General features: G+C 49.6%; 2 protein-coding genes across 9 annotated transcripts; one reads left to right on the forward strand and one right to left on the reverse strand.

Annotated features, from left to right (window-relative positions):
• The first annotated feature begins 8,265 nt into the window (after positions 1–8,265).
• ARF1 (ADP ribosylation factor 1) lies at positions 8,266–21,844 on the forward strand. Of its 4 annotated transcripts, none has more exons than XM_062505802.1 (5): positions 8,266–8,380; positions 17,664–17,843; positions 18,455–18,565; positions 19,124–19,248; positions 20,240–21,844. In XM_062505802.1, exons 2-5 carry the CDS (start codon positions 17,696–17,698, stop codon positions 20,399–20,401), a joined length of 546 nt encoding a protein of 181 aa, XP_062361786.1. In that variant the 5' UTR covers positions 8,266–8,380; positions 17,664–17,695; the 3' UTR covers positions 20,402–21,844. The 4 variants fall into 4 exon arrangements, with proteins under 4 accessions (XP_062361786.1, XP_062361811.1, XP_062361794.1 ...); XM_062505810.1 differs by lacking the exon at positions 8,266–8,380 and adding an exon at positions 13,666–13,941; XM_062505827.1 differs by lacking the exon at positions 17,664–17,843 and having other exon boundaries at positions 8,277–8,380.
• C1H1orf35 (chromosome 1 C1orf35 homolog) lies at positions 14,801–27,821 on the reverse strand. 5 transcript variants are annotated; one of them, XM_062505762.1, is made up of 10 exons: positions 27,663–27,821; positions 26,933–27,066; positions 26,678–26,831; positions 26,549–26,594; positions 26,372–26,454; positions 26,206–26,278; positions 25,678–25,757; positions 25,249–25,410; positions 25,005–25,086; positions 14,801–15,039 (listed from the first exon to the last, which is right to left on the reverse strand). In XM_062505762.1, the coding sequence occupies exons 2-10, from the start codon at positions 27,024–27,026 to the stop codon at positions 14,929–14,931; spliced, it is 885 nt and encodes a 294-aa protein (XP_062361746.1). In that variant the 5' UTR covers positions 27,027–27,066; positions 27,663–27,821; the 3' UTR covers positions 14,801–14,928. The 5 variants fall into 5 exon arrangements, with proteins under 5 accessions (XP_062361746.1, XP_062361765.1, XP_062361756.1 ...); XM_062505781.1 differs by having other exon boundaries at positions 14,909–15,039; positions 25,005–25,118; XM_062505772.1 differs by lacking the exon at positions 14,801–15,039 and adding an exon at positions 22,024–22,374.
• Positions 27,822–27,979: the final 158 nt, after the last annotated feature.

Raw genomic sequence — 27,979 nt, forward strand, 5'->3', positions numbered from 1 at the left:
TCAGACTCCGGAGTTCAGGGATCAGCAGCTGCTCCTGTGATGGCCAGAGGGTTCTTTCCCTCACCAAAAGTCTGCACCCAAGGAGAAAGATCTTTCAGGGAAATAGAGGCTGGGATTGAGCATTTTACAGCTAAAGAAATTCCAGGTGGCACATCCCAAAACTACACTTCCCCTCTGCTGAAGCCACCAAACCAGGAGGAAAACACCCCCACAAGAAAACCTGTCCCCAGCTGAGCTTCTCCTCCATGCAGCTGCCAAGGCAGCCATCCCAAAGCCCCGGCCCCACCACGCTCATGCCATGCCCAGGATACCCAGGATCCACCTGGAATTTGTGTTTTCTTTAACCTGGTTGTAACTGCAGGTTTCACACCTCCAGAAATCCATGGCTTCAGGTTCTGGATGCTGGCTGGCAGTGGTTTAGGAGAGCTGCTGTCCAATTCAGGGCATCAAATCTCCATTTTCCCCCTGTTTTCCCATGCTTGCCTCTCACATATGGATGGGAAGAGGTTTTTGGTCCCCTCCAAGCCTCTCCATCCTACTTCACCAGCACCTAACCCCTGTGGTGAGCTCACATCCATCTCTGCAGAATAAAACTGGGAACCAACCTCTATTTTGGCTCCAGAGACAAGTTTATTGTCACATCCATTTTAATTAGTGACCAGCACGTGCTCCTCAGAGCCTGGTCAGTGGATCAGGGAAAGGTGAAGCTGTTTTGGCAGCTCTGGAATCAGTGACAGCATTTTCTGCTGTGTGCCCAGCTCCCACCAGGGCGAGTTCATTCTTAAAAACCTGATTCATTATATTGCCTTTGTAGCTGCATCGTGGGCTCAGGCTCAAATGTTAATTGCAATGTGTTTCTCAAGGATAAATCCCAGCTGTTTCCCTAGGGATGAGCGTGGCATGAGCCCTGAAAATGTAAAGAAAATTGGTGTTTTTTCAAGGGATGGCAGAAACCCAGGGGACAGATTTTAGGTTTTACCCTGTTTATCTGAAGTGGGAGGAAAAAAGATACCACAACAACAAGGTTGTGCCTTGGCCAGTCCATGCTGACAAATCAAGTCCTTCCACTTTTCCCTGTGGTTTGGGGCAACGAGATGTCCTGGCAGGTGATTCCTGAGCTACAGAGACCTCTCAAGGTCCTCATTTGTGATGTTTGTATGTGCCACATGGAGCTACTGATAAATGTTATGGCCAGCCCATGGCAGATCTCTCATTTTCCCAGGGTTCGAGGGCTTTTTCCTCCTGGGAATTCAGCTGGATCTCTGTGAACTTTCAGCACTGGCAGATTCCACCCTCACCTGCAGTAAATGGGAGGATGCTCAAGCACTGCTGCACCATACAAGCCGTGAGCCTTGGTTATTTCACACCTGAATTTGTATTTGACTTCAGCAGATCTACCAGTGGCCAGAGAAAAAAATTCCTGATCCAACCCATGGGAGCCCAGGAGCAAAATCTGCTGAGCTCCAAGGAGGTGCTGGAGGCTGCTGAGTGAGCCCACCACACCCCTGCCAGCCAGGCAGGTCCTTGGCCTCATGCCCAGGGAAAGAAGGGAAAAATGTCCTCAGCTTCAGGTTTGTGGGAAGGTGCGAGAACTCTGGAACAGAGAGAGGGGTCTCTGCTCCTGAGGGCAGCTCTGAGGCCCCTCAGGTCTCTCCTGAGCTCTGCATCATGGCAAGGAGAGGGCCAGCCCAGGGCCTCTCTCGTCCCTCTGGTCATTCTCTTCCTCCTCCTGGCACAGGGATCTGTAAAAGGAGGATGGAGATGCCCCAGCCCTGGAAACATTCAGGATCATGTTGGCTCTGAGCAGCCTCATCTGGTTGAAGGTGCCCCTGCTCACTGCAGAGCTGGATTAAATGTTCTTTAAAGGCCCCTTCCAACCCAAACTATTCCATTTTTTTACAATAGGGAATGAACTTGTGAGGGGATTGCTCGTAGAGACACAAATTGAGATTGAATGACCCTGTCCCGCTGTGAGCTAGACATTCACCAGGTTTGACCTCCTCTCAGCACCACACCTTTCTCCTACCCTCAAACCCTTCTCCATGACCCTTCCTCCAGCAGCTTCCCCAGCCCAACTCCTTCTGCCTTCCAAACCACCCCTTCCACGCTGGCATTCCTCCCTCCTGCAATGTGCATCCTCAGACTTCCAGAAAATCTACGCTGGCTGAACAAAGCCCTTCAAGGTGACATTTTTCCACCCTGGAAACAGAAGCTGGACCCCAGTCACCACTGTCTGGGTTTGTTTTGTTTTTTTTTTTCTTTTTCTTTCCATCAGGCAGGTGTCCAGGGTGGGGGGCTGTGACCTGACATTGATGTTATAATTAGGCTGGTCTCCATCTCTCCCCCCCAAACAGAACAAACAATTGCTGTCATTCTTGCTGGTGGTCAGAGTTCACCCAGGGCCTGGCATGGCTGTGACATTGATTGGCAGGTCCCAGGGCACCCACCGTCTCCTCCTTGTCAGGTCTGGGCTTATCAATTAGTGGCTGCACAGCTTAATGAGGTTTTGATGACGGAGGGCAGGCGAGATTTCGTTCCCACCCAGGCAAACACCGTGGCAATAACTTCGCTCCCTCTGGTGTGGTTTTCTTCCAGAGCTTTATAGCCGAGCGACTTCTTAGGGAAAGGAGGAGCTTTTGTCTTTTTTTTTACAAGGAATCCTGGCTGGAAAAGTGTCCTGAGTGACAGGATGCAACATTAAGAGTTTCTGAGGTGGCAGCTTTGCTGGGGTTTCAGAGCACTCTGCTGATGGAGGGGAAATATTTCAGCTGAGCTTTAAAAATCCAGGTTTTCTGCCAGTGGCCATTAAAAGCAGGAGGATTAATGCCACAGGAAATCCTATACAGCAGTGTGGTGCCCTGGTGATGGTCAGACAGGAGCTCTGTGAAACTGCTCCCCAAATTGGATTTTCCAATGCTCCCACCTTTTGTTTTAATCCTCCCACCTTTTGTCTTTACACAGAATCTCCCCTCCAGAAAACAACTCCAGCAGTGTCTGATGGGCTGGGGGTAGGACTAGACCAGGGATTTCACTCTGGAATTGCTGCTCTGCCCACCCCAGAGACCAGACTGGTCCCAGAGGCCGGACAAACTCAGCACACCCTACAGGATCATAAATCAAGCACCAAATGGGAGAGGCTGTGGGACATTTGGGTGAATCCCCAGTCGAGGGCATTTCCAACCCCACAGCAGCTCAAGGATTCCAGAGTACAGGAGCAAACATCCTTGTGCATGAGCTTTGGGAATCCCAGGATATCCCTAAGGTCCTGATCCCATCAAACACTTCCACGGGTAATGCCATGGCTCTGCCAGGAAGACCTTGAGGAGTGGCTGGTGTCCTTTGGGGATGGCCAGAGGCAGGGGACAGTGGTGGTTGTCCATCCCCCCACCCCACGTGGATCAGGACAGCTGATGGGGCTGCACTGCCATGTTACCAACAATATTAAAACACAAAAAACCCAAAACTGGAGGAAGTGGGAGGTACCAACCATCAGCCTTGGGCTGCTCAGCAGCCCCCACCCTGGGCTCAAACTCTGACATTATTCCTCACTCCTAAAACATGAGCTCAGGACGTTCAGGACTTACTGCAATTTGCCTCAGCATCTTCCAATACTAGTGAATTCAGCTCATCATCCCCTTGGAGGTGAGGTCTGGCCGTCCAAAAAGGACATGGGTGCTCAGGGCTGTGTTTCTACAGCTGCAGATGGCCCAGATGCTGCCAGCTGTGGTTCTGGCTGATGGTGACCCTTCTGCATCTGAAGTGCTCTGGAAGGAGATGCAGCCAGAGAGTGCTCCTTGACCACAGATGTTTGAGTTACAGGGCAGGCTGAGCAGGTCACAGAGCACATTTCAGGCAAAACATCCAGCCAGAGTATATTTTCCAACCAAAATACTGAGTAAATTAAGCACTTGGGGTCAAAATGACGTGGGAGACACGGCCGATCCATGCCTGTCCCCCCCAGGGGGAACCCCACCAGCTGAGTGTGATCATTTCCCTGGTGATGGAGCCTGCTGGAGGTGATGCCTGGGTGAATCCCTCCTCTTTATCTCCATTGACACCTGAGGGTGGGGAGGACCTGGAAGAGATTTCCCAGAGAAGCTGTGGCTGCCCCTGGAAGTGTCCAGGTTGGACAGGGCTTGGAGCAACCTGGGACAGTGGGAGGTGTCCCCACCCATGGCAGGGGTAGAATGGGGATTATTTAAAGTCCCTTCCAACCCAACCCATTCTGCGATCCTATGACAACAGCACACAAATCAACTTTTCCTGCCCAAGCCACCTTCCCTGGGTACCAAAAGGCATCACCAAGGCTGCCCAAGCAGGGCATCACCCCACTGCTGCTGCAGCTTCCTCCCGAGCTGTCAGCAATCAGCAGTGCTCAACATCTCCTGGCTGCCAGCTTACCCTGCACACCACTGAGTCATGAAGTGCAGCTGCTTCCAAATGAAGGAGGAACAAAAAACGAGGCAGAGAGAGCTGAGGCAGTTTTTCCCAACATCCCTGGGGAGCCGGTGTTGGGAGCACAGAGCTGATCTGCTCCCTTTGCTCTCCAGCCCTCACAGCTGAGGGGCTCTCCAAGGTGCTCCAGATGAGTGGATCCTTCTGCCACCTAAAGCGGCTCTGAGAGGAGAAACCATGGCAAAATAAAAGCTCTGAATGCAAATATTCTGATTTTTCTGCCTCTCCAGGCAGCCGTGTTGAGCTTTTCTTGCTTTTCTCCTCTTTCCACCTTCCCTTCTCTTCCAGGATGGTGAAACATGAGCAGCAACATTAGATCTGTCATCTTTTCAACAGCCCAAACCCATCTGGAGGTGACCCCAGGACTGCAAATTCCAGGAACCATCGCTATTTTTGGTAGGTAACATAGAAAATTGCTGGAGGGGTGGAGGGTGGTGTAATTTCTCAGCTCCTGTGAGTAATTGCAATTCTCACCTCAAGGTGAGAGACTCAGAGGTGAGAAATCCTCAACCTGGCAGGAACCAGGAGCTCCAGGGCAGCGGAAAACGGAGCAGTGATGGGCCCGGGTGTCCTTCAACCCCTTCCACCCTTTTGGAGTGGGTGTCCATCCCAAAATACCCCAAAATTACTTTTCCATCACCACCAGGAGGGATTTAATGGTTGGACATTGCTGACACCTGCTCAGGGGTCTCCCACCACCCCATTTCACCAAACGTTCTCATCAAGATCCTTCTCAATAAAGACAGCTTGAGAAAAGATTATTTTGGGGGACCCTGAAGCCAGAGCAAATCCAACCTCTGGTCTTTTTCTCTCGGGGCAGATGCAGAAGGAAAAGCACAGCTTAGGAAGTGCTTGGTTATTTTGGGTGATATTTTGTTAACCTCAGAAATTGCCTTGCACAAGCACTTTTTTTTTTTTTTTTTTCTCCAAAAGGGCAGTGAGAACAGGGTGTAGTTCAGCTGCAGATTTGTCATCAGAGGCTCCCAGCGGGGAGGAAAACTCTCCAGCTCCAAAGGGGCCATCCAGGAAAAGCCAAGGGGTTTTCTGGGAGCACCCACAAAATGAGCTGAGCTGCCCTGAGGGATCCCTTCTTGTTTTGTCCTTTTCCCACATGGGTTTTTCTTAGGATGGAGAAAGCACGGGGTGCTTCTGCTGCCTCAGCTGAAAAAGAAATCGAGGCCTCTCTCTTCTTTCCACGAATGCCATGCAGTGAGTCACCGGGCAAAGGGCTGCATTTGCATCACAGCAGCCTCAGGAATGAATCAGATGGACACCAGCTCAGCGTCCACTCAGTCTGCACAGGGTGATAATAACGAAATCAGATCTCAGTGGTGATGTGTCATGGGTGATGAGAATGAAATAACCTCCTCCGGCTTGCTCTGCACCTCCAGCAGCTGGATTTTCATCCCGATGGGGTGGTGGGGTTGAGCATCTTCTTCCCTGAGTGAGCGAAAAGGAGGAGATGCTCTGGGTTAAAAATAAAGGGGAAAAAAAAAAAAAAAAGAAAGGGAAAAGGAGAGAAGGGTTATTTTTAACTCAGAGCAGCCCTGATCTGGTTCACCACCCGGGCATGGAGACAGGGCTGTGAAACAAGGGCTGCACAGCTCAGCTGTGGCTAGGAGGGGATGTGGGGATGGGGAGAAATTTGTTTAAGGTTTTGCTGTTGACTTGGAAGCAGCTTCCTGCTATCACGGACACTCAGAGCCTCCCAGCTCAGCTCCTGGCCCAGGGCTCACCCAAAATATCCAGCAAGGACAGAGGCAGATTCTCCCCAGAAGCCCTGAGCAAGTGCAAAGTTTCCTTATTCTCCTTAAATCCCACTTGGTATTTTTGGTTCAAACCAGGTCCTGGAGGCTGCTGTGTCCCAAACAGGTCACAAAGCCAGGGCTGCACCGAAGGGACAGGGACATCTGTGATCCCAGTGGTAGCTCTCCATGCCTGGACATCGAGGTGGGCAACAATCTGTCCCCTGGAACAGTTTTCCTCTTCCTGAAACCCCCCATTTCAGCCAGGTCATCTTCCACAACCCAGGAAAACAGGATTAATTTGATTTCTCAGTGTGTCTTTCCTGTCACTTCCTCAGCCCATCAGTGCTGCTGCTGCTGAGTGACTGTCTGGGGAGATTTAATGCAATTTAGGCACTTTCTAAGCAAAATAATAATAATAATACTAACTTATACCTGCTCCGCATGGGGGTGGTGCCTCCCTGGAAGAAGCACAGGGATGATCTTGCCTCCTGTCCAGGCTCCCTCCTGGCACTTCCCAGCCCTGTTGCTGCCATCTCTCTTGCGTGTGACCCAATTTTTTTTAGGAAAAGAAGCTTTTGGGCTCACGCCCATCTGCCTATCTGCGCTCTCTCTGTAGTGCTGGGTGATTTCAACCCTGTTTGACAGGGGATGGAGGTTTTCGAGGTATTAATTTCCTATGAGCATCAGGGGGAAATCCAGAAATAAGCAGTTTTGCTGGCTTCCTGCTGTGTTTCAAAACTTCTCGTCCTGTCTTTAACAAAGGAAGTATTTAGTATTTAGCCTAGGACAGCACATGACCTCGATTTATCTCAAAGCTAACCCAAAACAGAAAGGAGATAAGCCTAAATTTATTGTGCACAGCTGTTTCTACACCCACCTCTTGAGCTTAGGAACCATGTGAATTATTCTCCTTCTATGTGGAGTTAAGATACAGCTGTGCTGACCTGTTCCTTCTATCCTGTGTGAGGTGAAATGAATTAATATGAGTTTGAATGATGAAAACTAATTGCTTAAATAAAAAAAAAAAAAGTAATTTTTCCTGTATGGGGAAGCTGAAGCACAGAGAGGCTGGAGCAGCACCCAGTTTGTGAGATTGCTGGTTGCTTTGGGAATGGGGAATGGTTCAGGGAAAGGGGGAATGGTGCAGGGAAAGCAGAATGATGTAGAGAAAGGGGAATGATGCAGGGAAAGCAAGGGAGCAGGAGAGAGGGGTAGGGAAGGGGGAAAGAACGATGAAGGGAAGCGGGAACAGAACTGGGACGGGGGAACGATGAAGGGAAGGGAGCTACAGTGCAAGGAGGAGGGAAAGAATGGTGCAGAGAAGGCGAAGGAACGGGGCAGGGAAAAGGGAATGGTGCAGGGAAGTGAGAAGAGCGCAGGAAAAGGAGAATGGTGCAGGGAAAGGGGGAGGGATGCTGCAAGGAAAAGGAAGGAATTGTGGAGAGGAAATGATGGAAGGGGGCAGGGAAGGGGGAAAGGGGCAGGGAAAGGGGGAAGGGGCAGGGGAAGGGGGAATGATACAGGGAAAGGAGAACGGGACAAGGAAGAGGGAATGGCGCAGGGAAAGGGGAACGGGGCAGGGAAGAAGGAATGGTGCAGGGAAGTGAGAAGAGCGCAGGAAAAGGGAAGGACACGGTGCAGCGAAGGGGAGGGCGGGTTGCAGGGAAAGGGAAGCCGTGCCGGAAGGGCAGGCACGGTCCCCACGAGCCCCATTCCATTCCGTTCCGTTCCATGCCATTCCCGCAATCCCGGCGGATCCCGGCCCCGCGCTCGTCGCGCTCCGCCCCCGCCGATGGGCGTGGTCAAGCCGCCGGCCACGCCCCCGCTCCTTCCCGGCGCTGCTGCTCCCACCGTGGTCACGCCCACTCGTGACAGGCCACGCCCCATCCCCGCGGAGCCGCCACTCTTACTTTAGCCACGCCCACTGCGTCTCTACTCCACGCCCCCCGCACATCCCGGCCCTGCTGCAGTCCGCCGTGGCCACGCCCCCTCGCTCAGGCCACGCCCCCCGCTCCCTCCTCGCTTGCCCGTGGTGCCTCGCGCGGGGCGGGCACTGACGTGGCCGCATCGCGCCGCCATCTTGTGCTCCAGGGCGGATCGCGGCCGGGGCGAGCGGGCTCCGAGCGGGACCCTCCGAGCGCAGCCAGACCCACGGCCCGCGCCTCCCGACGACGCCGGTGGGTTTGCCGACATCTTCTTCGTCTCTCCTTTCGAATCTTTTTTGGCCCTCCTCACTCCCGCCGCGCCGCGCCCCCGCCCGCATCCCGCGGCCTTGGCGCTAAGGGGAGGCGGTGGCGGGCGCTGAGGAAGCGGGGCTGGGCTGTTCTTTCCTCCTCATTCCTTTTCATTCCTTCTCACTCTGTCTTATCCCTACTCATTCCTTTTCCTCCACAGAGCCAGAGGCCTCCGTGAGCGGCGCTGCCTCATCCGTCCCCGCTCTCCACGGCTTTGGGGCGGTGGGGGGGTGGGATTCGGGCCTTTCGCTTCCCTGCCTGTGGGTGGGATGGGGTGGGATAGGCAGGGCTGGGAAAGGGAAATCGCTCCAGCTCGCCAGCAGCTGCACAAGGCCCCGCTCCGCTCCCTCTAGCGATGGCATCAGACGGGATGGGCTTGTCCTCCCTTCCCTAAACTCGCTCATTCCGGCCTCTGCCCCGCCCGTGGACGGCTCCGAGGAAGGACAGGCATTTCCTCCTCCTCCTCCTCCTCCTCTCCCCCAGAAAACCCTCGTCTGGCTGGGGAAACGAGGCTCGGATGAAGCTCGTGGGACAGAGGTTGTTTCTGCGTAAGCCCTTGGCTGCTGAGTTGGTGTTTTTTTGCTGGGCTGAGGAGTTGAGCTTTATCCTGGAGCAAACAACTCTTGTTTGCAATCCATCGGCTGGACTTTGGTGGTGTGGGAGATCAGCTTTCCTTGGCGGGGCAGCTCCCGGTGGGAGGATATTGTATTCTGTCTGAAAATACTCCGTCCTGCCTCTGTGAGAGGTGAACGTGATACCTCGGGGCTGATAAACCTCGGTGTGATGAAGTGATAGCCCGGCTGTGCCCCTGCAGAGCGAGACCAAAAACTCTGCGGGGCCATAAAATTGCCCCAAATGTCGTGTTTGACATTGACCTTGTGGCTTTGCCGCTCTGCTCCTGCCAAAACAAATTCCACAGGTTGATTAGAGTCGTGACCAGAGGTCTGGTGTTGAAATTGTAGCTTTGTCAATAACTAAAATTCCAGGTATTTATTTAATACTTCGAGCTTTGCCTCGCGAGGCTTGCAGCACCGCTTTGCAGGGTATTCCATTAACCTTATTTTCCAGGCGGAGAAACCGAAGCAAAGTGGATTTTTCCAAGGTCATTCAGCAATATCTTTATTGCTATTTTTGCTGCTGATTTGGAGCACTTGGGGGGGGGGGGGGATTGAAGGAAGTGTAGCTGAAGTGGAGGATTGCTATTTTGCTTTTATTCCTAAGGTTTTATATTGGAATAAAATTGGAGTATAGCCTTATGGATAAAAGGATTCTCTGAAAGGAAAGTTTTTTTGGTCTTGGTTTGATGCCACTGCTTTTCTGTGCTACAAACGTGTCTGCAGTGCTGGAGAGCCCTGTTGGGCTGCTTTCCCTGTTGGAATAATTGCATTGGGTGAAAGGGTGAGGAAACTCACCTCGATTGAACCTCCACCACGCAAACTCCACGACTTTGCCGATTTTATTGGTGCTTCCTGTGGTGGAGCATCAGGAATGAAAATGGCTCAAGCAGAGCCGCCCTCCCCTCAGAGCAGCTTTGTGTTTGTGATGTAAATCCTGTTACAAGTCAAACCCCTCGGTGTAAATGGTCCGAGGATCTCAGATTGGTTTCTCCGAACATTTCCCAGGTTGTGAAATAGTTGGAATGAGGAAGGGCCTGGCAGGAGCTGTGCTGGTGCAGACTTCCCTGTGAGTGTTAGTCATGCTGACCAAGTGGGGGGAGGACCCGGCACAGCTTTTCAAGGCAAACCAAGCGTGTGTGGGAGTAGGGGCTGGATTCTGCTCCTGGGAATTCACCAAACTGTGCTGCGCTCCAGCTGCTTTAAGCAGGAGCATTTATACAGATAATTATCAGGTGAGCCATTGATGACATGAATTGATGGAAGGAGGAAAAGCTCACAGCCCAGGATCCCAGCTGAAATGGCAGTGGTGAAATTTAAAGAACCACCTTTATATTTATACATCCCAGAGGCTTTAATTTCTAAAACAACCTCTTGTTTTTAAAGATGGGCTTTGAAGCAAGAATTCTTGCGGATTTCAACAGCCTTCCCAAGCATCCAGCTTGCTTTTCAGTGGATAAGTTTGGTGAACGTGAGCTAACTTTATCTGAAAAGGAACAGTTCAGATTCTTTTTTTAGAAATCTCTTGGAAGTTCTGCTCCTGGAATGCTGCAGAGCTTGTGTTAGAGCTGGCACCATCCTCAGCCATTCCCTTTCTTTCACTGATGAGTAAAGAAGCTCAGAATCAGCTTCCTACTACAGCAGCTGTTTTTTTCCTGTGTAATTTCAGCATTTTTTTCTTTCTGCTTGCTAGTATCCGATTTTATTCCTTATTTTATATAACACACACAAACATCAGAGGGGCTGTGGTGGAGCTTCTGCTGATGTTTCAGTTTTAGTAAAACTCTAGTGTCTGACACAGCTCTTGTTCACCACTGCTCTGCTGTCTCACAACTTAGAGGCTCTGCCTTGACATTTCTCCCAAACCAAAAGCCAGTTTCATTGCTGGATGGAGCTCTCCTGTGAGTTCTTGCCATTTCTAGTAGGAGTGTAAATGTTGACTTAGTGCCCAGTTCCAAGGAATGAATAACAGGATATTTGGCTTAAAATTGAGCATTTTGAGCTCAGGAACAATTCAGCCTCAAAAATAATAAAAACCAACTGTGCACCTCTTATCTGAAAAGAAATTCTTTGTACCCACCAGTTCTCACACCGATGTACCCAGTGCTGAACTGGTGAGCAGAAAGTCACAGGCCAGTCTTGTGCTTCACAGCTGCATTATTGGCACCACAGTATTTCCTGAGCAGGGAAGGGCATGGATGCAGCTCCCTGTGTGCTTTTCACCTGTCAGCCTGTCCTTTAAATGAGATATTTTTCAGACCAGAAGCCTGTTTCTCCTCTGGGCTGCTTTGTGTGCTCTCGAGTTATGGCAGTGTATAAATCTTAAAAATAGTTGGAGGTTGGTTTTGTTGTGAAACAGCAGCAGTTTGTTTTCCCTGCTTGAAGGTGAGAATAAGGGAATAATTCTGGTTTGGGATTTGAGTATCAAGTCAGGCTACCCTGATACTGACTCCTTTTATTCTGGACATTATTTTAGGAATGAGTTGTTGTCATGTGTGAGAAATGGGCATGACCCCAAAGGTAATTGTCCCCCTTTGTCCTTGTTTTGATCTTCTAAGTGAAACTATTTTCTGATTTTTGCCACTTCAAGCCCAGTGCTGTCAAGAGAATTTTCCAGTATGTGGGAAATGTCCTGTCTGGGTAAGGTGTGGAGTGTTGAACCTCCTTGGGTTAACCAAAGGTGCTGGACAAGATTTCCTTTCCCCTGGTGCCTCGCCTGTGCTTGGCCTGTCCTCCATGTGCCCTGGACATGCACAGTGCCTTTGGGCCCCTTTTCAGATGAGCCCTGCCAGCCTTTGGTGGTCAAATCCAACAGCTCCTATTTAGATTCCAGCACAGTTATGTATCTTTAACTTGGATTTCAGTGCTTATTTTCCCTCAAATAACCAGGTTATGTTGCTCAGGACACCTTTTCCATCCCACGCTTGGCAGAAGCACCCCCAGTGTGAACTGTGGGGGGAATGGTTGCGGTGGTCAGTGTTGATTTTCACACAGTTAAGACTCCTGCTTCTAATGGTTAAAATAGTAGAGTTAGAGCTTCTTATTATTATTAATGAGGAGCTCTTGGGAAGATGTTGTTGCCATGGTCTTTATTACAGTGCTGTTTGTGCAGGATAATGAATCACCTGGTGAACAAAGGGCCCAGCCTGCCTGTTGGCTGCTCTTACATTTTACACGTAATCCATGCCTGCTGATATTGATATGGTCCAGAGGATCTCAAATCAAAATTACCTGAGTTGAATTTCAGTGTTATGGCCCCAGAGTTAAAGGATTTGGGTTGATAAATTGTCATCTCTCAGTTAGCAGATGTGGAAGGCCAGTAAACAGTTTCTAAAAATAGTTGAATGTAACTGTAGTGGAATAGTGTATTGGGCCACCCTGCTATATATAAAGAGGTGTTTCCAAAATTTCCTGTAAAAAAACACTTTAATCTGTAAAGAAATTATTTCAAGTTCAGGAGAACACATCAGTACTGTTCCTTGCCGAGTGGGGGTGTGGAACACTGAGGCTGTAGATTAATCCTGAATATTAGCAGTGTTCTATTCTTGTTGGATCTCTGCTCACATTCTCCTTTAAATTGCACTTTATATTGTTAAGAACGAGCTGTAGGGTCAGATTTGCACTTGAAATTATTTGCCAGCTGTCCTTGCATGTTACACCAGTAACAGCTGTTGGAGTTGCATGGGTTTTTTAAAAAATGCTTTCTCACCTCTTATTTGCACGTTGGTTTGGTGATCTCGTGTGAATATTTTGCTTCTCTTAATAATTTAATTTAAAACATTCTTGAAGTGTATAAATGAGAAAGAATTGTCCAGACCAAGTAGTGATAACTGTATTTCAAATCGATATTTCTGGTAAATAACAAATTGATCCGTTTTTGTTCCCCTGTGACTGACAGAACCAGTATGTTAATACCAGGTTGGGAATGATGGATCTGGGGGTCTTCTAATTGTTTTAGACATGGAGTTAAAGCTTAGGCCAGCATCAAGTAGATTTTCCTTTAAATGGAGGTGGAATTTTGGTAGTTTTACCAGTTTTACTTGCCAAGGTGCCCAAGCAAATGGAACAAGGTGTAGGAAGGAGCTTTTTGGTAAACCTGCAGCTGTTTTGGGTTTTACCTGTGCTTTAATATTTTGGCTGATTATAGCTGTGCAGCTCAGTGTGCCATCGGTAGTGGTGCCGTGTTTCTCTTTGTCTCTCCTTGAATTAGGCATTTAAAGCAGGATGGGAACATCCCAGGGAGAGGAACAGCTCCCAGAGACAGCAAATGCCCTCTGTACCTCTGTCGAGCTGTGCAGGGGAGGGACTGAGGCTTGACCTTTCCTTGGCTGATCTTATCACAGAACCATAAAATCCTAGAATGGTTTGGGTTGGAAGGGACCTTGAAGCTCCTCTGGTTCCAACCCCCTGCTGTATTCACGGCTGCTGGGATTTTCAGATTGCCAAAATGATGGGCCCTGCAAGCTTCATTGTAACTCTTGCAGAGTTTGGAGCATTATTTCTTCACTGTGGGAGCCTTACGTGGTAAGTGCTGGTTCACAAAAGTGAGATAAATGTATTTCTGTACTGCAGTACAGTGTGACTAAATAATGCATTTGAAATCCTCTGCCTCTCTTTTTGTCTCTGGTATGTTTAAAGAAAGGGTGTAAACCTAAATGAAACACAGCTGCTGTCTCTCTGTGGTCAAAGAGAACTTTTCCAGAGGTGTAAAACTGAGGTCCTGTAGGAATTTGAAGGTGTATAATGCTCTCTTTGATGGCCTGCACACCCTTCTGCTCATACATCCGTGGGGTTGTTAACCAAGATCACCCGAGGAGTTTGGAGGTCAAGCAGCAGATTGGACTCCTCACAACGAGCAGCCTGAATGAAATGACATTCAAATGCATTAATGTACGTTCAAATATAAAATGCTGCAGGATGATTAAGTGTTTAGTACTCTTTGGCCCCGAGATATTCCTCAGAGCTCTTATCCTAACCGCCTACAATTAATAAAAGCAGATTCTGCTTCTTCCTCATGGGCCGTATCACTTTAACAACCACCGGGCTGCTGCTACTGCAGGCACTCATTCATTTTTAACTCCTTACTCCGAGCCTCTGTGCAGAAGGCTGCCTGTTCTGCTAATGGCTTGTATGAATGTAGGGTTTACTAGAAAACAGGCGGCTGAAAATACTTTTGTTTCATGAAACGAAACTGTAACTTCCCCATGGAACGTCAGCGCCGCTGATTACCCATGGCTCGTTATCTCAGGCGAGCCTGCCTGACGGGTTTGTAGTGCTGCTCAGCTGGAGTGCAGGGTGTTCAAGTGCTGTCCGGCTTCCCTGGGCACTGACAGACAGACAGACAGTGCCGGGGTGATCTGGGTCTCATCAGGGGTGCTGAGCTGCCGTCTCCAGAAGTTGGAGTTGTGCTGAGGGAAAATACACAAAATACACACAGAGTTCCACAAAAACAGTCTATGCTGTTTATTCAAATCGTTTCCTTTCATACTCAAATCTTCCCACTTAGCCTGATGCATCCCTCTTTTGAAGATGTGCTCAAACACTACAAGCAGCTCACAAGCCATAGTCTTTTATGTTTTCAGGAATTTTATCCAACTTGTGCTCCTGAAACGATCAGTTGCAATTACTGACAGCGTTTGGGTGGAGGGAAGGAGGAAGTTAAGCTTCAGTAAGGAATACAGATCAGACGTTGGTTAGTCAGGATATAAATTGTGAGGGGTGATGATGCCTGGGAATAACGGGGTTTTGCTTAAATTAATATACGAGGAAATTGAAGACTTTTCAAACTCGTGGTGCCTGTAATGGGCTGGAGTGGGAATTAAAGCTCAGTCCTGGAGTGCTGAGGGAACAGTCCCGTGACCCCTCAGCTGAGCTGTATTAACAGAGGCAGCCAGGGCTGGGACAGCAGCTCGGGCCCATCGAGGCAGTTCCTGTGGCAGTGCCGGCAGAGGAGTGTGGAGTACAAACTATGGAGTGGGAGTTCCTTCCCTGTGGGAAGAGATGAGCGTGAGTAACTTCTGGTGAGGGGATGGTCCCACCCATGGGGAGGACAGGGACCTTGCCCTGGCCCCATCCAGCAAAACCCTGATGGGAACCAAAACCGTTTGTGGGAGTTCTCCTGGTTTCCTTGCTGCATAAAAGAAAAGAATTCAGCTACTTTTTAGTCAACTTGTAAACACACTTTTCTTGCAGGAGTGGGCTGTAAACTAAACCGTGCTGCCTATAAAAATAAATGTGACTTTTTGTAATGCCACCTACCCTGAAGTACCAAATAAAGTTACAGAACCGGTTTGGATGGAGGGATGTGGAAGAGAACAAGAGGGAGATGGAAACCGAGTGCTTAAATGGATCTTAACTTCTTATTCTTCACAAAAAGTAAAAAGAGGGAGGATGGGTGGTATAAAAGCAGCTTCGATGGTGAAGGGCAGGCTTGACCTGGAAATAGCTGCCAGGAAAACAAGGATCTAACGGGATTCACTGCTGTTAGTGCCAAGTACAAGCAACTTGTTCAGCAGCCTGTGACTTCTCCAGTGTGTGGAAAGATGTCGTGGATGTAAATGATAGGATTTTGCTCCTTTACCTGATTACTGTGATCAGTCTGAGCATTTGATAACCTATTATGCTTTGAAATGTGTGCAAACCAAAGAAAGGCATTCTTTGTGCAGGCTTCTGAGGTTCTCCTGCTGCAAAAGTTCTTGCAGTGCCTTTCTGTGAGCTCTGGTAAAAGGTCACAGTTCAGCCCCTACTGCTGCTTTCCAGATGAAGCAGGAGATAGAGGTGGTGTGAGCAGCCAGACAAAGGGAAGCTTTGCAGCCTCCCTGCCCTCCAGCTCGGTGGGAGCTGTGCTGTGGGCTGGGCTGGGATGGGATGGGAGATTTCCTGCTGTGGAGAAGTGGGGACTGCAGCAAAACTGTTTTCTCTGCTGCCTAATTAACCTTCCTGTTTACATACCCTTCGTATATTCCAGTGGGAGTGGAATATCCACGGTCACGCTGCAGAAATACAAAAGGAAATGGTGGAATAATAGTAGTTTTAAACCTCCCCCATGGTTTTAATCCCCAGGCTGCCCGGTCTGGTTTGTAGAGTAGTTCAGTTTTAAAGCTTCAGTCATATAAAATCAATGAATCTCTGGCTGGAGTTGCTTCAGCAAGTTGGTATGTGGGGATTGACGTCCTTCAGGAGCCCTGGAGTGGACTCTGGACTTCCCTGTGGAGCTCTGGGTGCTTAGACACGTGACTTGGGTAATGTTACGGAGTTTAGTTTTTGGGTTCAAAATTGTATCCAGCAAAGCTTCCTGAAGAGGACAGAACTGCTCAGCCCTTAGCCTGCACAGAGTGGGGAAGCCAGGCTTCACACATGACTAGGACATCACTCAGCAGAGAGGGGAAAGGCTTTTGCGTTGTGGTGTGGTTTTTCAATCCAAATCTTGCTTTAATGTCCTTAAATAGATATTCTGTGAAGTCTCTTTCTACGGAGAGTTTTGCCTCATGTACGGCTTCATCGTGAACTACAGAATATTTCCAGAGATGATTCAAACTTCGTGTTATGCTTTGAATTTGATTTGGTTTACTGGAAACTCATGCTTTGAATGTGTTGGTTGTTTGTGCATCTTATTTGAAACTCGAATTGTCAGTTGGGCTCTGTCTCTTCTTAAACTGCCACCTGAGAACTTCTGGAGCCAGCATCAGGGGTGTGAATTGTCCCCATCACCCTGCACTGTGTCTGTGAAGTGTCCAGGCTGCTTTCTCATGCCTTGTATGATCACAGCAATAGTTCTCGTGGGAGTTTCAGTCCTGCTGTAAACTGTGCAGGAGTGAGTTTGGGAAGGGGGGCGATTTGTGCTGGGATGGGTCAGGTCCCAAGGGCACAGGGAAATGTCTGAGGCTGGAGTGCAGAGGCAGCTTCTGCAGCTCCTAAACAGGAAGCTCCTGCTGACGTTAATCACTTTAATCACCCAGGCAGGAGTGTTGGCTGTGAAGGAAGTCTCTGAACCTGCTCTTTTAATGTGGCTGATAATTCTCCACAGTTAAGTTTGATTAAAGGTGGATTTGCTTCCTACAGAAGGTCTCCCTCAGCTGTTAATGAAAGTAACTGCTCTGTGTTTATGTGCTGTTCACACACCATTTCCTCAGGCATGGAGAGGAAGGAAGTTTCTGAGTAGGAGAAGATCCAAGCTGTATTCAGAGTTTCCTTCCCAAAAGAAGGACCAGCTATTGCTGTGCTAAGCAGAAACTTGTTATCTGCAGGTCAATTGGGAGAAGTTTGTTTAATGGTGACACTTTTCTGCAGATAAATTATCCCATGACAGTGGGGATCAAAGTACCTGAAGTGGTCAGCTGCATGAATTTTGCAAGCAAAAGTCTGAGAACAGCAATTAATGCTAAAATCTCGAGAAGAGTATTTGAAGCGTTTCAGGCACTTAAAGCTGAGTCATTTCATGAGCACAGAGTTTTGGCACATTTGTTCATCTTTGTGTTGCTTCAGTGGTGCTGGGGCATCTATAAATTATTCACATTATCTCTTACTTTCGTTTTTGGGGGGTTTTTTTATGTCATGGTCAGAACACAACTGTTGGTAACTCATGAGTGATACTCTGATCTTTTTTCCTTTAGACTTCACTGGCCAGTGAGAACATATCTCAACCATGGGAAATATTTTTGCTAACCTCTTCAAAGGCCTTTTTGGCAAAAAAGAAATGCGTATTCTAATGGTTGGCCTGGATGCTGCAGGAAAGACAACTATCTTGTACAAACTTAAACTTGGTGAAATAGTTACTACTATTCCTACTATAGGTAAGAGTTTTAAGTTTCTCTAACTGATGGCTTTGAGATTTGGGTCTCAGCTGATTTAAGTGGCTTTTCTGTCAGAACAAGCACTTTGCTAAGGCGGCACAGCCAGATGTTCTGCGGTGGGAGGAGATTGTGACTCTTTTCTCACTCCAATCCTCACTCAATCACTTGTGGAATGAGCCTTTGTGGGCCACAGAAAGGCAATTTGTCTTCCAGGCTGTTGTGGCATCATGTCAGTCAGACTGAGCAGCAGAGAGTTCACCTTTATTTGAAGAGATTTGAGATTTGCAGTTCTTAAAACACAGGGGATGTTAGGTTGTTTGTTTGTTTGTTTGTTTGTTGTTTATTGTTTTTCTTTTTAGGCTACATAGTATGTTTTTTGTAACTGCTCAGGTAGCAGTTAAATTTGTTAATTGGGGTGATGGTGGGAGCAGGACAAGCCATGTTTGATTCAAAAGCTTCAGCGCGGGATTCTGCTGGTTTAAAGTAATCCCAATTTTAATGAACTTTTATTTAAATGATGACAGTCTATGAGTGTGACTTGCTAAATACAACAGGCCAGTTACGTTTAAGTGAAATTTGTACCACAATCTCTTTTTTTTTTTTTTTTTAAGGTTTCAATGTGGAAACAGTAGAATACAAGAACATCAGCTTCACGGTGTGGGATGTGGGTGGTCAGGACAAGATCAGACCACTCTGGCGCCACTACTTCCAGAACACACAAGGTGAGTGCACTCACCTGATTCCCAGCTTCCCACAATCTAAGAGAGGTTTTTGTCTGTTTTCACAAAGTTCATTTTGCAAGTTTCTTGGAGGAGAGTGGAAATATGTATTATTATAAAAGGGTGTGTTTGTGTGCTGCTCTGGCTCTTCTCTTAAGCCACTGCAGGTTCAAAGAGGGATGGGAAGAATTCCAGAAACCAGTCTTCCTTGTCCTTGTGACTCAGAGCCAGTTCAGGAGTTTGTTTTTCTTCTGTCAGCATCACAGTTCTGCCCTCACTTCAAAGCAGAGTCTTCACTGAATGCTCTGCAGCCCCATGAACTGAGAGTTTGTCACTTCTGTCACTGCTGGGCCTTTTTCATGTGTGTGTCTTTGAGCCCTGTCACAGCGTTTCAGGAGCTGCTGCTCACTGGAAAATGCCAAGTGGTTATGTAAAAAGAGCACCCAAATTTCAAAAACAGATGCAAACCAACACCAGTTTTCACCAGCTTTCAGCAAGAACAGACTTTCTCTCAGACACGAGAGTTCAAGTTTATGTTTATTCTTGTTTGCTTACTTCTAGGTCTGATTTTTGTGGTTGACAGCAATGACAGAGAACGTGTGAACGAGGCCAGAGAAGAGCTTATGAGAATGTTGGCAGAAGATGAGCTCAGAGATGCTGTTTTATTAGTGTTTGCTAACAAACAGGTATGCCCAAGAAAGGTGTCTGTCTGTCAGAACCCTTGAAAACTTCCAACATCCTTGTGCCAGATCTTGACCTTGATTCTCATGTTTTCAGTGTAGTGATAAATAAACTCAGAGTAAATAGCCATTCAGGTATGTTGAAGGGAGAAAAACATGGATTAAGTTCTCATCTGAAAGGAGCATTCTTCTAAACAGTCTTGGCCAAAAGATTTTCAGTTTCAGTAAAAACCAGTTTGATTTTTAAGGTTGACATGGCTCAATTCCAACAGCTGCCCAAACGTCCTCCAGAGAGGGATGCTGGAATGCCAGAACCTCCCTAAATTTCTCATTTAGGGTGTTAGAGGGCACTGCTGGTGTTGGTGGAAGCACTGGAGTTTAAATGTGCTTGTGTTGACATGTGAGCCGGGCTCTCCCAGGCCTCAGAGTTAGCTGAGAGTTCTGCCTTTTATTGCTCATAGAGTCCTTGGCAGCTTTACCCCAAATGTCAAGGGCCTGAAATGTGACCAGGAAATGCAGAGAGGGAATGACATCCTGCTCCGCTGAATGCACAGCCTCAGCTGGGAAGGGTGAAGGTGCCATAAGTCATGGCCGGGAGCAGCAAAGGTCCAGGAGCAGGAAAGGTGGGCTCTAACGAAGCTGTGCTCAGCAGAGTAGTACTGGGTGATAGAAGTTGATCTTAAATCCTAACTGAAGTCACAGAAAGGATGCTCCTGAGTGGAAACAGACTTGGAATTGTGAGTAGTATCAGCACTGGGGGAATGACTGGATCCAGGCCTCAGCTGTCTCGCTTCCCTATGAAGTATTCCGTAGTGTTGATTGAGATTGGGTTGTTAAACCTTTGAGGCTTTTCTCAGTGTTGGGGAAATAGCTTGAATATCCAAGTAATCCCCTGGGGTTTTCTGAAAGAGAGGTTCTGAGAGCTCCTAACTTAGCTGCAATGCCTCTAAAGCTGGTGATGAAAAGAGTGGGGATTGACTGTTGTTGCTTCCCTCAGGACCTGCCGAACGCCATGAATGCAGCAGAAATCACAGACAAACTTGGACTGCATTCTCTTCGTCACAGGAACTGGTACATCCAGGCAACCTGTGCCACTAGTGGAGACGGTCTCTATGAAGGACTGGACTGGTTGTCCAATCAGCTCCGAAACCAGAAATGAAACCATAAACCTTCCTCTTCCCTCTTTTTCCACCCCTCCCTCTTATTTCCTCCTACTCGCCCTTCGCTTTACTCTAATGTGGCAAACTGTGCTACTTTGTGGTATTGAGTGCCGGAAGCTGTTTTCATTTCTTTTTGTCACAGTATATATTGCGTCATGCTGTAAATGTGGCAAATACAAGCCTGAAAACAGTTAGGTTTCTTATTTAATGTAAATAGTTTTTGTTTCCAATGAGGCAGTTTCTGGTACTCCTATGCAATATTACTCAGCTTTTTTATTGTAAAGAATCGAGTCACTGTTTAGTACCTGGAAGGGAATTAAGTGGGTTAATACCGTAAGGGTTGCCAGTGGTCCTTGTGCAGTAGAGCTGGATTTGATCTTGGTTGGGTTGTGAGATCTGTGAGATCCATTTTGGTGGTTGGTTTTTAACCTGAATTCTGTATTTTTTTAAACAGACAAGGAAAAGTAAAAACACTTAAAACACACAAACGTTTGACATCGCTTCTGCTGCTCCAGCTCTAACGTGGTGACTCTTGATTCTTTTGAAAGGGTGAAGCAATGACTGACACCCAATTAGCTTCATCTGCTTAATGAACAGATCATAAGTAGTAGATCTCTGGCTCTTCCTGTAGCTCGTAGTCTGTGCTCATCTTTGTTCACAACCGTTAAAAGATTTGCTGGGCCTGGTTTAGATGAGCTTTGCAGACTCATGCTAAACATCTGACTTTTGGTTCAGGTGAGATTTCTCGTTTCCATTGAACTTGAATCATTTCCAGAAGTCGACATTTTTAGCCTGTCATATTTGTCAAAAAGTGTTTTGTACTTTTCTTGTGCGTAAACCACTCCAGAAGGCAAAACCTTTCCACAGGAAGCACAGCCTGTCCTAGTCCTAAGCTCTATAGGCAGAAAGTACTGTACTTAACGTAAGAATTGCCATGAGAAACACCAAACATCTATGTATAGTGTCTAGGGGAAAAAAAAACAAAACAAACAAAAACGCATGAGAGTTTGGAGAGTCATTCCACTCTACAAGTATTCAATCCCATTTTGGAACAATCCCATATCTGTATATGTGTGAAAACCCTTGGCATCCCTCATACTGCAAGGTTCAGATTTGCCATCAGAAAAATAAAAAAAAGACCTCTTTACTTTTCTTTTGTATTTTGATAAACACTGAAGAAGCTGGAGCTGTTAAACTTTAACTCGAGGAACTATCAGAACTGGTTTATTTAGTGTTGTTATTGCTTTCAATACACAACTAGTAATCAACTGTTTTGTATACTTGTTTTCAGTTTTCATTTTGACAAACAAGCACTGTAATTAAAGCTATTAGAATAAAATCTCTTAACTATTTCATGTTTTTTATGCCTTGCTGTTCATTCGATCATCTTGGCAGAATCATAATTAAATACTTGTTGAATAAAAAGTTTCATGAAACTTGCACTGGTATGGTGTTGGTTTGTATCATCTTTGTTCACGGGCTCCAGATCCAGGCACTCTTTTGCACGAAAATGGGAGGATATCTCCAGTATTTTCCAAGAAATGTATCATTCCTGGTTGGAACCCTGCAGGTGAAAGGGTGGGTGATGCTTGTCGTGTTCTACTGGAGTCACTTTGTTGCCTCTGGGGCAGCACAGTTTGTGCTTCCTGAGTAGCCCCATCGCTTCCCCCAGCACGTTGTTCCTCCTGCTGATCCCAGTTAATAGCAGGATCTGTTAATTAGCAGTTTTGTGGGGATAAAACAGGAATTTCACCTTCCTAAGTGCTTTGTTTTGAATTTTTTCCTTTCTGCAGTCCCCTCTGGATCCAGGACAGAGCTCCTCCTCCGGGTGCTCCTCCCGCCTTCCCTGTCAGCGGCAGCTTCTCCTCCTCGGTGCTCAGCTCAGGCTGCCCGCCAGCTCCCGCCCGTTTTCCTGACTGGAGCTGCAGCAGGTTCCCCATTTCACAGGCTGGAAAGCTGTAGGATGAAAGGTCTGTCCTGCAGGTTAGAGAGCAAATTCCCTGTGGGGGAACCTGGGACTCTGGGTGGGTAGCAGGAGCTGGGGCTGTAGTAAAGGGTAAAGCACTGGGCAAACCAGGATCACAAACCTCCTTCAAGTCAGGAATCCACCTTGGAATTCCAAGCTCTGAATCAGGATATTTGCATCCCTATAGGGCGGGAGAGCTCTTTATTCCTGTTCTGGGAGGGAATTGAACTTGAAGGGCCAGCTGGGTTAGGATGCTGCTCCTCTGCATACAGAATTTGCTCTGGAAAACAGGCAAGGTGGTGATGTTGTGAGAGCTGTGCTCGGGACAGCACAGGCTTTGCTCTGTTCCAGGCTCTCAGCCTGGAATTTTGGCCACCCAGCAGCTGGGCAGGACGTAGCTCAAGCCCAGGGCCAAGAGTTCTGCCCTGTCCCCAGGAACTTTGCAACAGCTGGACAGGGAGGTTTTGGGGTGAGCAGCCCTGGGATGGGGATGGGGCTGGACTCCTTTACCCCACTCCCCCTCAATTTTGGCTTTCCACGTTTCTCAAACTGCTTTCCTCGGTTCTTGGAGTGTGAAACGGGAAGGGGGGGAGAGCAGGAGAAAGCCCAGGAGAGCTGAAAGGAGCTGGGACAACAGTGTCCCATCCCCTCTGCCACGCTGCTGGGCAGATCAACACCCTCTCCACTTGCTGAGGAGCTGTGGGTGCGGATCAGCCCTGCCACAGCATCCATCCCAAAGCCTGGGAGGTGAGGATGGGAAGAGGGAGCAGGACACTGGTGTTTGTGGTACTCCCGTGTCTCCCTTTTCTACCAGGCACACTCCTGCTCTGGCATGTTCCCAGCAGGCTCCAGCCAGTTCAGATCCCAAAATCCTGTGCAGGTGACCCCGAGCTCAGCCTGGTGAGCACCAGCAGGGGCAGAACCCCCAGGTTTCTGGGGGCCAGGGTGTGCTCAGGGCCCCCCAGCTGTGCCCTGGGGATCCCTGGGATGGATCTGGAGCTGCAGCTGCTCCGAGCACGAGGAACAGCCCTCGTGCCAAGAGGCTGCCAACCCCAAAAATGGTGCTGGGGTAGGGATCACCAAGGGCTGTGACGGCTCTGCAGCATCTCCCACTGCTGGGGCCAAGCACGTTGGGACAGAAGAGCTTTGTGAGCTCCTGAGCACGGTCCCACTGGGCTTTTGTCCACCAAGACACACAAACCCTCCCTGTCTTCAGCTGCATCGCTAATTACACAAATGAGGCCCTTGTGCTTGGCACGGCCACACCACAGCCGGAGCTGCTCGGGACACCCCCTTTCCATTTGGATCAATATTTCTATTTATTGGTGTAAAATTCCCCTCTTTCAATATGCCAGGAACAGAAATAATTGTGTGCTGAGGGTTTAAATCCTGGGTGGGAAGGGAGTTTTCTGCTCCCTGGGGTGGGTGTGGATGTGGCCAGGGCAAAAGCCTATGGAAGACACCTGGTCCCATCCAGTTTCTTCCCCTAAGCTGAGGAATTATTTAGGTGTCCAAGGCCAGGTTGGACTGGGCCTCACCTGGGCCAGGGTACAGTGTCCCCGCCCATGGCAGGGGGACTGGAACTAGATGAGCTTTAAGCTCCCATCCATGCAGCTGATGAACCTAGGGAATTTTTAAAGAAAGAAACTCTTCAGCCACTGCACTGCCAAGCACTCAAGGGCAGGGAAAGAACAAAAAAACCCGTAGTAGTAATAATAATTATATCTTCCAAAGTCTCCATACATAAACACGAGGTATCCACAGCATTTTCAGCACCACAGCCAGAACCACCCCAGCACCGGCCCCCACCCACAGCATCCTCCATGCTCAACCCTGCCTGGATGGACTTTAGGGAGTGAGGAGAAGGGTACCCAGGCCCTGCTGCCCCTGGATGGGCAGGGAAGGGACTGCTGGCACCACAACCTTAATGCCCTTTGCCAGACTCTGCCCCAGCACCCGCAGGGCTGCAGCGTTTTTAATTTAACCACCTTAAAAAATATAAATCTATGGAAGATCTCCCTGAAACAACCCCAGGCTCCCTCTCAGTCCTCCGAGTCGGTGTCGTGGCGCTGCCGGACCCCGCGGGTCGGGGGGGAGCGGGACCTGCTCCTCTTCCTGCTCTTTCGCTGGGGGGACGGGTGGTGGCCGCGACCGTCCCTGCTCCGGCCGTCCCTGCTCTGGCTGCGCCGGTGGGTGGGGCTCCGGCCATCCTTGCTCCGGCTGTCCCTGCTCCGGCTGTCCCTGTTCCGGCCGTCCCTGCTCCGGCTGTCCCTGCTCCGGCCATCCTTGCTCTGGCTGTCCCTGTTCCGGCCGTCCCTGCTCCGGCCGTCCCTGCTCCGGCTGTCCCTGTTCCGGCCGTCCCTGCTCCGGCTGTCCCTGCTCCGGCCATCCTTGCTCCGGCCGTCCCTGCTCCGGCTGTCCCTGTTCCGGCCGTCCCTGCTCCGGCTGTCCCTGCTCCGGCCGTCCCTGTTCCGGCTGTCCCTGTTCCGGCTGTCCCTGCTCCGGCCGTCCCTGCTCCGGCCGTCCCTGCTCCGGCTGTCCCTGCTCCGGCCGTCCCTGCTCCGGTTGTCCCTGCTCCGGCTGTCCCTGTTCCGGCTGTCCCTGCTCCGGCCGTCCCTGTTCCGGCCGCTGCTCACCGAGGATTCCGAGTCCCGCCGCCGCCGGTCCCCGTGCCGCGATGCCTCCTCCGAGTGCTGCTGCGTTTTCCTGCGGTGGTGCCTGCGGGGACGGGGAGGACGCCAACAAGGTGACTGTGGGGGGGAAGGAGGGATTTTGGAAAGCCAGGAGATGCCAATGGGGCATGCTGATGCCATGACTGAGTGGCTCTCCTGAACCCTTCCTCCCGTTTTCCATGATGATGCCCCATCCCAACCCAGTTACCTCTTATCCCGATCTGGGGAAGAATCAGAGGGTGATGGGGCAGCATCCTTCTTGGAATGCTTGTCCTTGTCCTTCTTCTTCTCCTTCTTATGTTTCTTCTTCTTCTTCTTGTTCTTTTTCTCCTTTTTTTTCTCCTTTTTGGGTTTTTTGGTGCTCTCAGGTCTGCAGGGAAGAGATCAAGCAATATGAATCCCTGTACTGTGCATCCCCTCTGGCTCCAAAAACTCATCTCCATCCCTTTTTCCAGGCACATTCCACCACATCCCTCCTTTGCCAAAGAGAAGCCCACAGAGGCTTTTGGGGATGATTCAGAGAGATGCAAAACAAGCCCAGTGCCAAACAGAGCCGTGGAAACATTTTGTAAAAATATTTCGTACAAAATCCAGAGAATTTCTGGTGGTTTTCCACCAAAGTAGGAAAAATCCTCACTGTTTCTCCTCCACCTTCTCCTCCTTTTCCTGCTTCTTCTTGGAGCCAGATGTCTCTGGGCTGCTGGAGACTTTCTGGTGCTAGGGTTGGAGAGGGGGGGAAATACAAAGTGAATCCATGAGCTCACAGCTTGTAATTACAAGACAAAAGAGTTTTTCTCCCTTTAAAAATTAAACTTTAAAAAAAAAAACCCTTTAAATTATGTTTTGGGAAAAATTAGAATACCCTTTGTCTTGGGGTGACTTTATGATGCTTCTATCCCAAATATTTTTCCCCAAACCAGATGAGGAAGGGACTGCTTGAATCTGTTTCCTAGAGGGACCCCATTCAGAGGTTTCCTCCCAAATTTGCCCTAAATCAGGACACCCTTAAGAGCTGCTTCCAAATTAAAGCCCCACAAATGAACTCCGTGCCAACAGGACAGAGGAAACTCCTGCGGATCTCTGTCCCCAGGTGTGGGGCACTGCTTTTTGCCTTTTTTTCCATCTGTTTTTGAATCTTCCAAGGGCAATGTGACTGGCACCATACCGTGAAGACCGAGAGCCCCATCTTGGCTGCCTCTCTGTCCTCCTTGGAGAGCATCACCCGGCCAGCGCTGCCACTGCAGAGAGACCACACAAAAAAAAACCCAGTAAAAACTCTAAAATCAAACAAATCGTTCTGAATTTGGTATGGGATCCTTCCCTCTCCTCACCTGGAGCTGCCCAAACCCACCACCCGATCCACATCCTTCTCATCCCGCTCGGCGCCGTCCCTCTTGCACACCTCAGCCAGGTCCTGTGGGGAGGGGGGACAGTGTCCTGTGTGTGTCCCCAAAATCAGAGCCCAGAGGACACTGGGGGGGGTGACATGTGGTACCCCTGTTTGTTACCTCTTTGCTGAGGCCCGTGGGCTGCCTCTTCAAGTTCTTGTAGCCCCTATTAAAAAAAACAAGAACAGGTGATAGGTGTGGGGACACACACCTCCTGTTTTTTGGGGTTTTTGTGGGGTGTGGACTCACAGTGCTGCCATCATGGCCTCCTGCTCGGCCAGGCGGACAGCAGCCAGCTCTTCCTCCCGGGATAACGGGGGGGCCGTGTCCTTCTTGCCCTTGGCATACCAGGTCAGGTCCTTGCCCTTCTGCCACCGCCCCACCGGTGCCATCAGGGAGTTCCCTGTGGGGAGCCATGACCCCCTCAGCATCGCCACACCCCAAAACCGTGGCAGAGGGGACAGGGAGGGTGGGACAGGGGATTTGAGCAGAATCAGCCCTTACCCAGGTAATTCTCACGCTGTTTGTCTGTCTTGACATCCTCCCAGCTGAACTGGTCCTGGCCCCCCCGGACCCCACCCCGGGAAGAGCCGAACATGGCGTGGCACCCACAGCAGATTTGGGGGGATTCTAGTGACCTGCAAAGAGACCAGCCCTAGGTTTACCCACTTCAGATCCTCCATGCAGCTCTGGGGGGGTTCCTGGAAGTGCAGGGAAACAAATTTGCTCCCCTCAGGGGTGAGTGCAGTAACCAAAGACCTTTATGGTGGTGTTACAGACTGGAACGGGGGGCTTATAACCCAGAGGTGAGAGGGGGGTGCACGGCTTGGGGAGGGTCCCAGCTTGGGGAGAGCTTGCTGGGTGGGGAGGGGGCTTAGGGCAGCCTCGAGGGGGTTCAGAGCCTCAAGGAGGGTTTAGGGCCAGCAGTGGGGCAGTCACAGGTTGGGAGTTCTTGGGAAGGAGCTGTAAAATGAGGGAGATCCGCAGCTTGTGGGGGAGAAATCAGGACTAGAAGTGGGAAGGTTCTAGGTGTGGGAGGAGGTTGCAGGGTTGATGGCAGGGTTTAATGGCCGCATGGGGGTTCCGGGCTTCAAGAGGGAGCGTACAGGGTCTAGGAGGGGTTCATGGCTGGGATGGGATGAGAGCTGAGAGAGGGGATCATGACCTGGGAACGGGCTGGGTGGGGAGGTTGTACAGCCGAGAAAAGGTTGCACGGTCCGGGGCGGGACATTACCTTGGGGGGACTTTTAGGGTCTGGGAAAGGGCTCAGGGCCGGGGGAAGTTGCAGGACCTGGACGCTGCAGGGCCTCGGGTGGAAGTTTGCCCATCCCCGGGGCGTGTGAAAGCAGCTCGGGACGGTTCCCTGCAGCCCGGGCCTCTCCGGGTCGGGGAGTGCGAGGACCAAGCGTGCCGGACCTGCGGGGTGATACCCGGAGCCCCAAATCCCAAAATCCCAATCCCAAATCCCAATCCCGCCCCCGCTCCCCTCACGCACCTCCGGCCGCCGAGCGCGCGCGCGCCCCGCCGCTACCACCGCGGGCACCGCCGGAG

Source organism: Cinclus cinclus, chromosome 1 (assembly GCF_963662255.1).
Source record: "Cinclus cinclus chromosome 1, bCinCin1.1, whole genome shotgun sequence".
Classification (NCBI taxonomy): domain Eukaryota; kingdom Metazoa; phylum Chordata; class Aves; order Passeriformes; family Cinclidae; genus Cinclus; species Cinclus cinclus.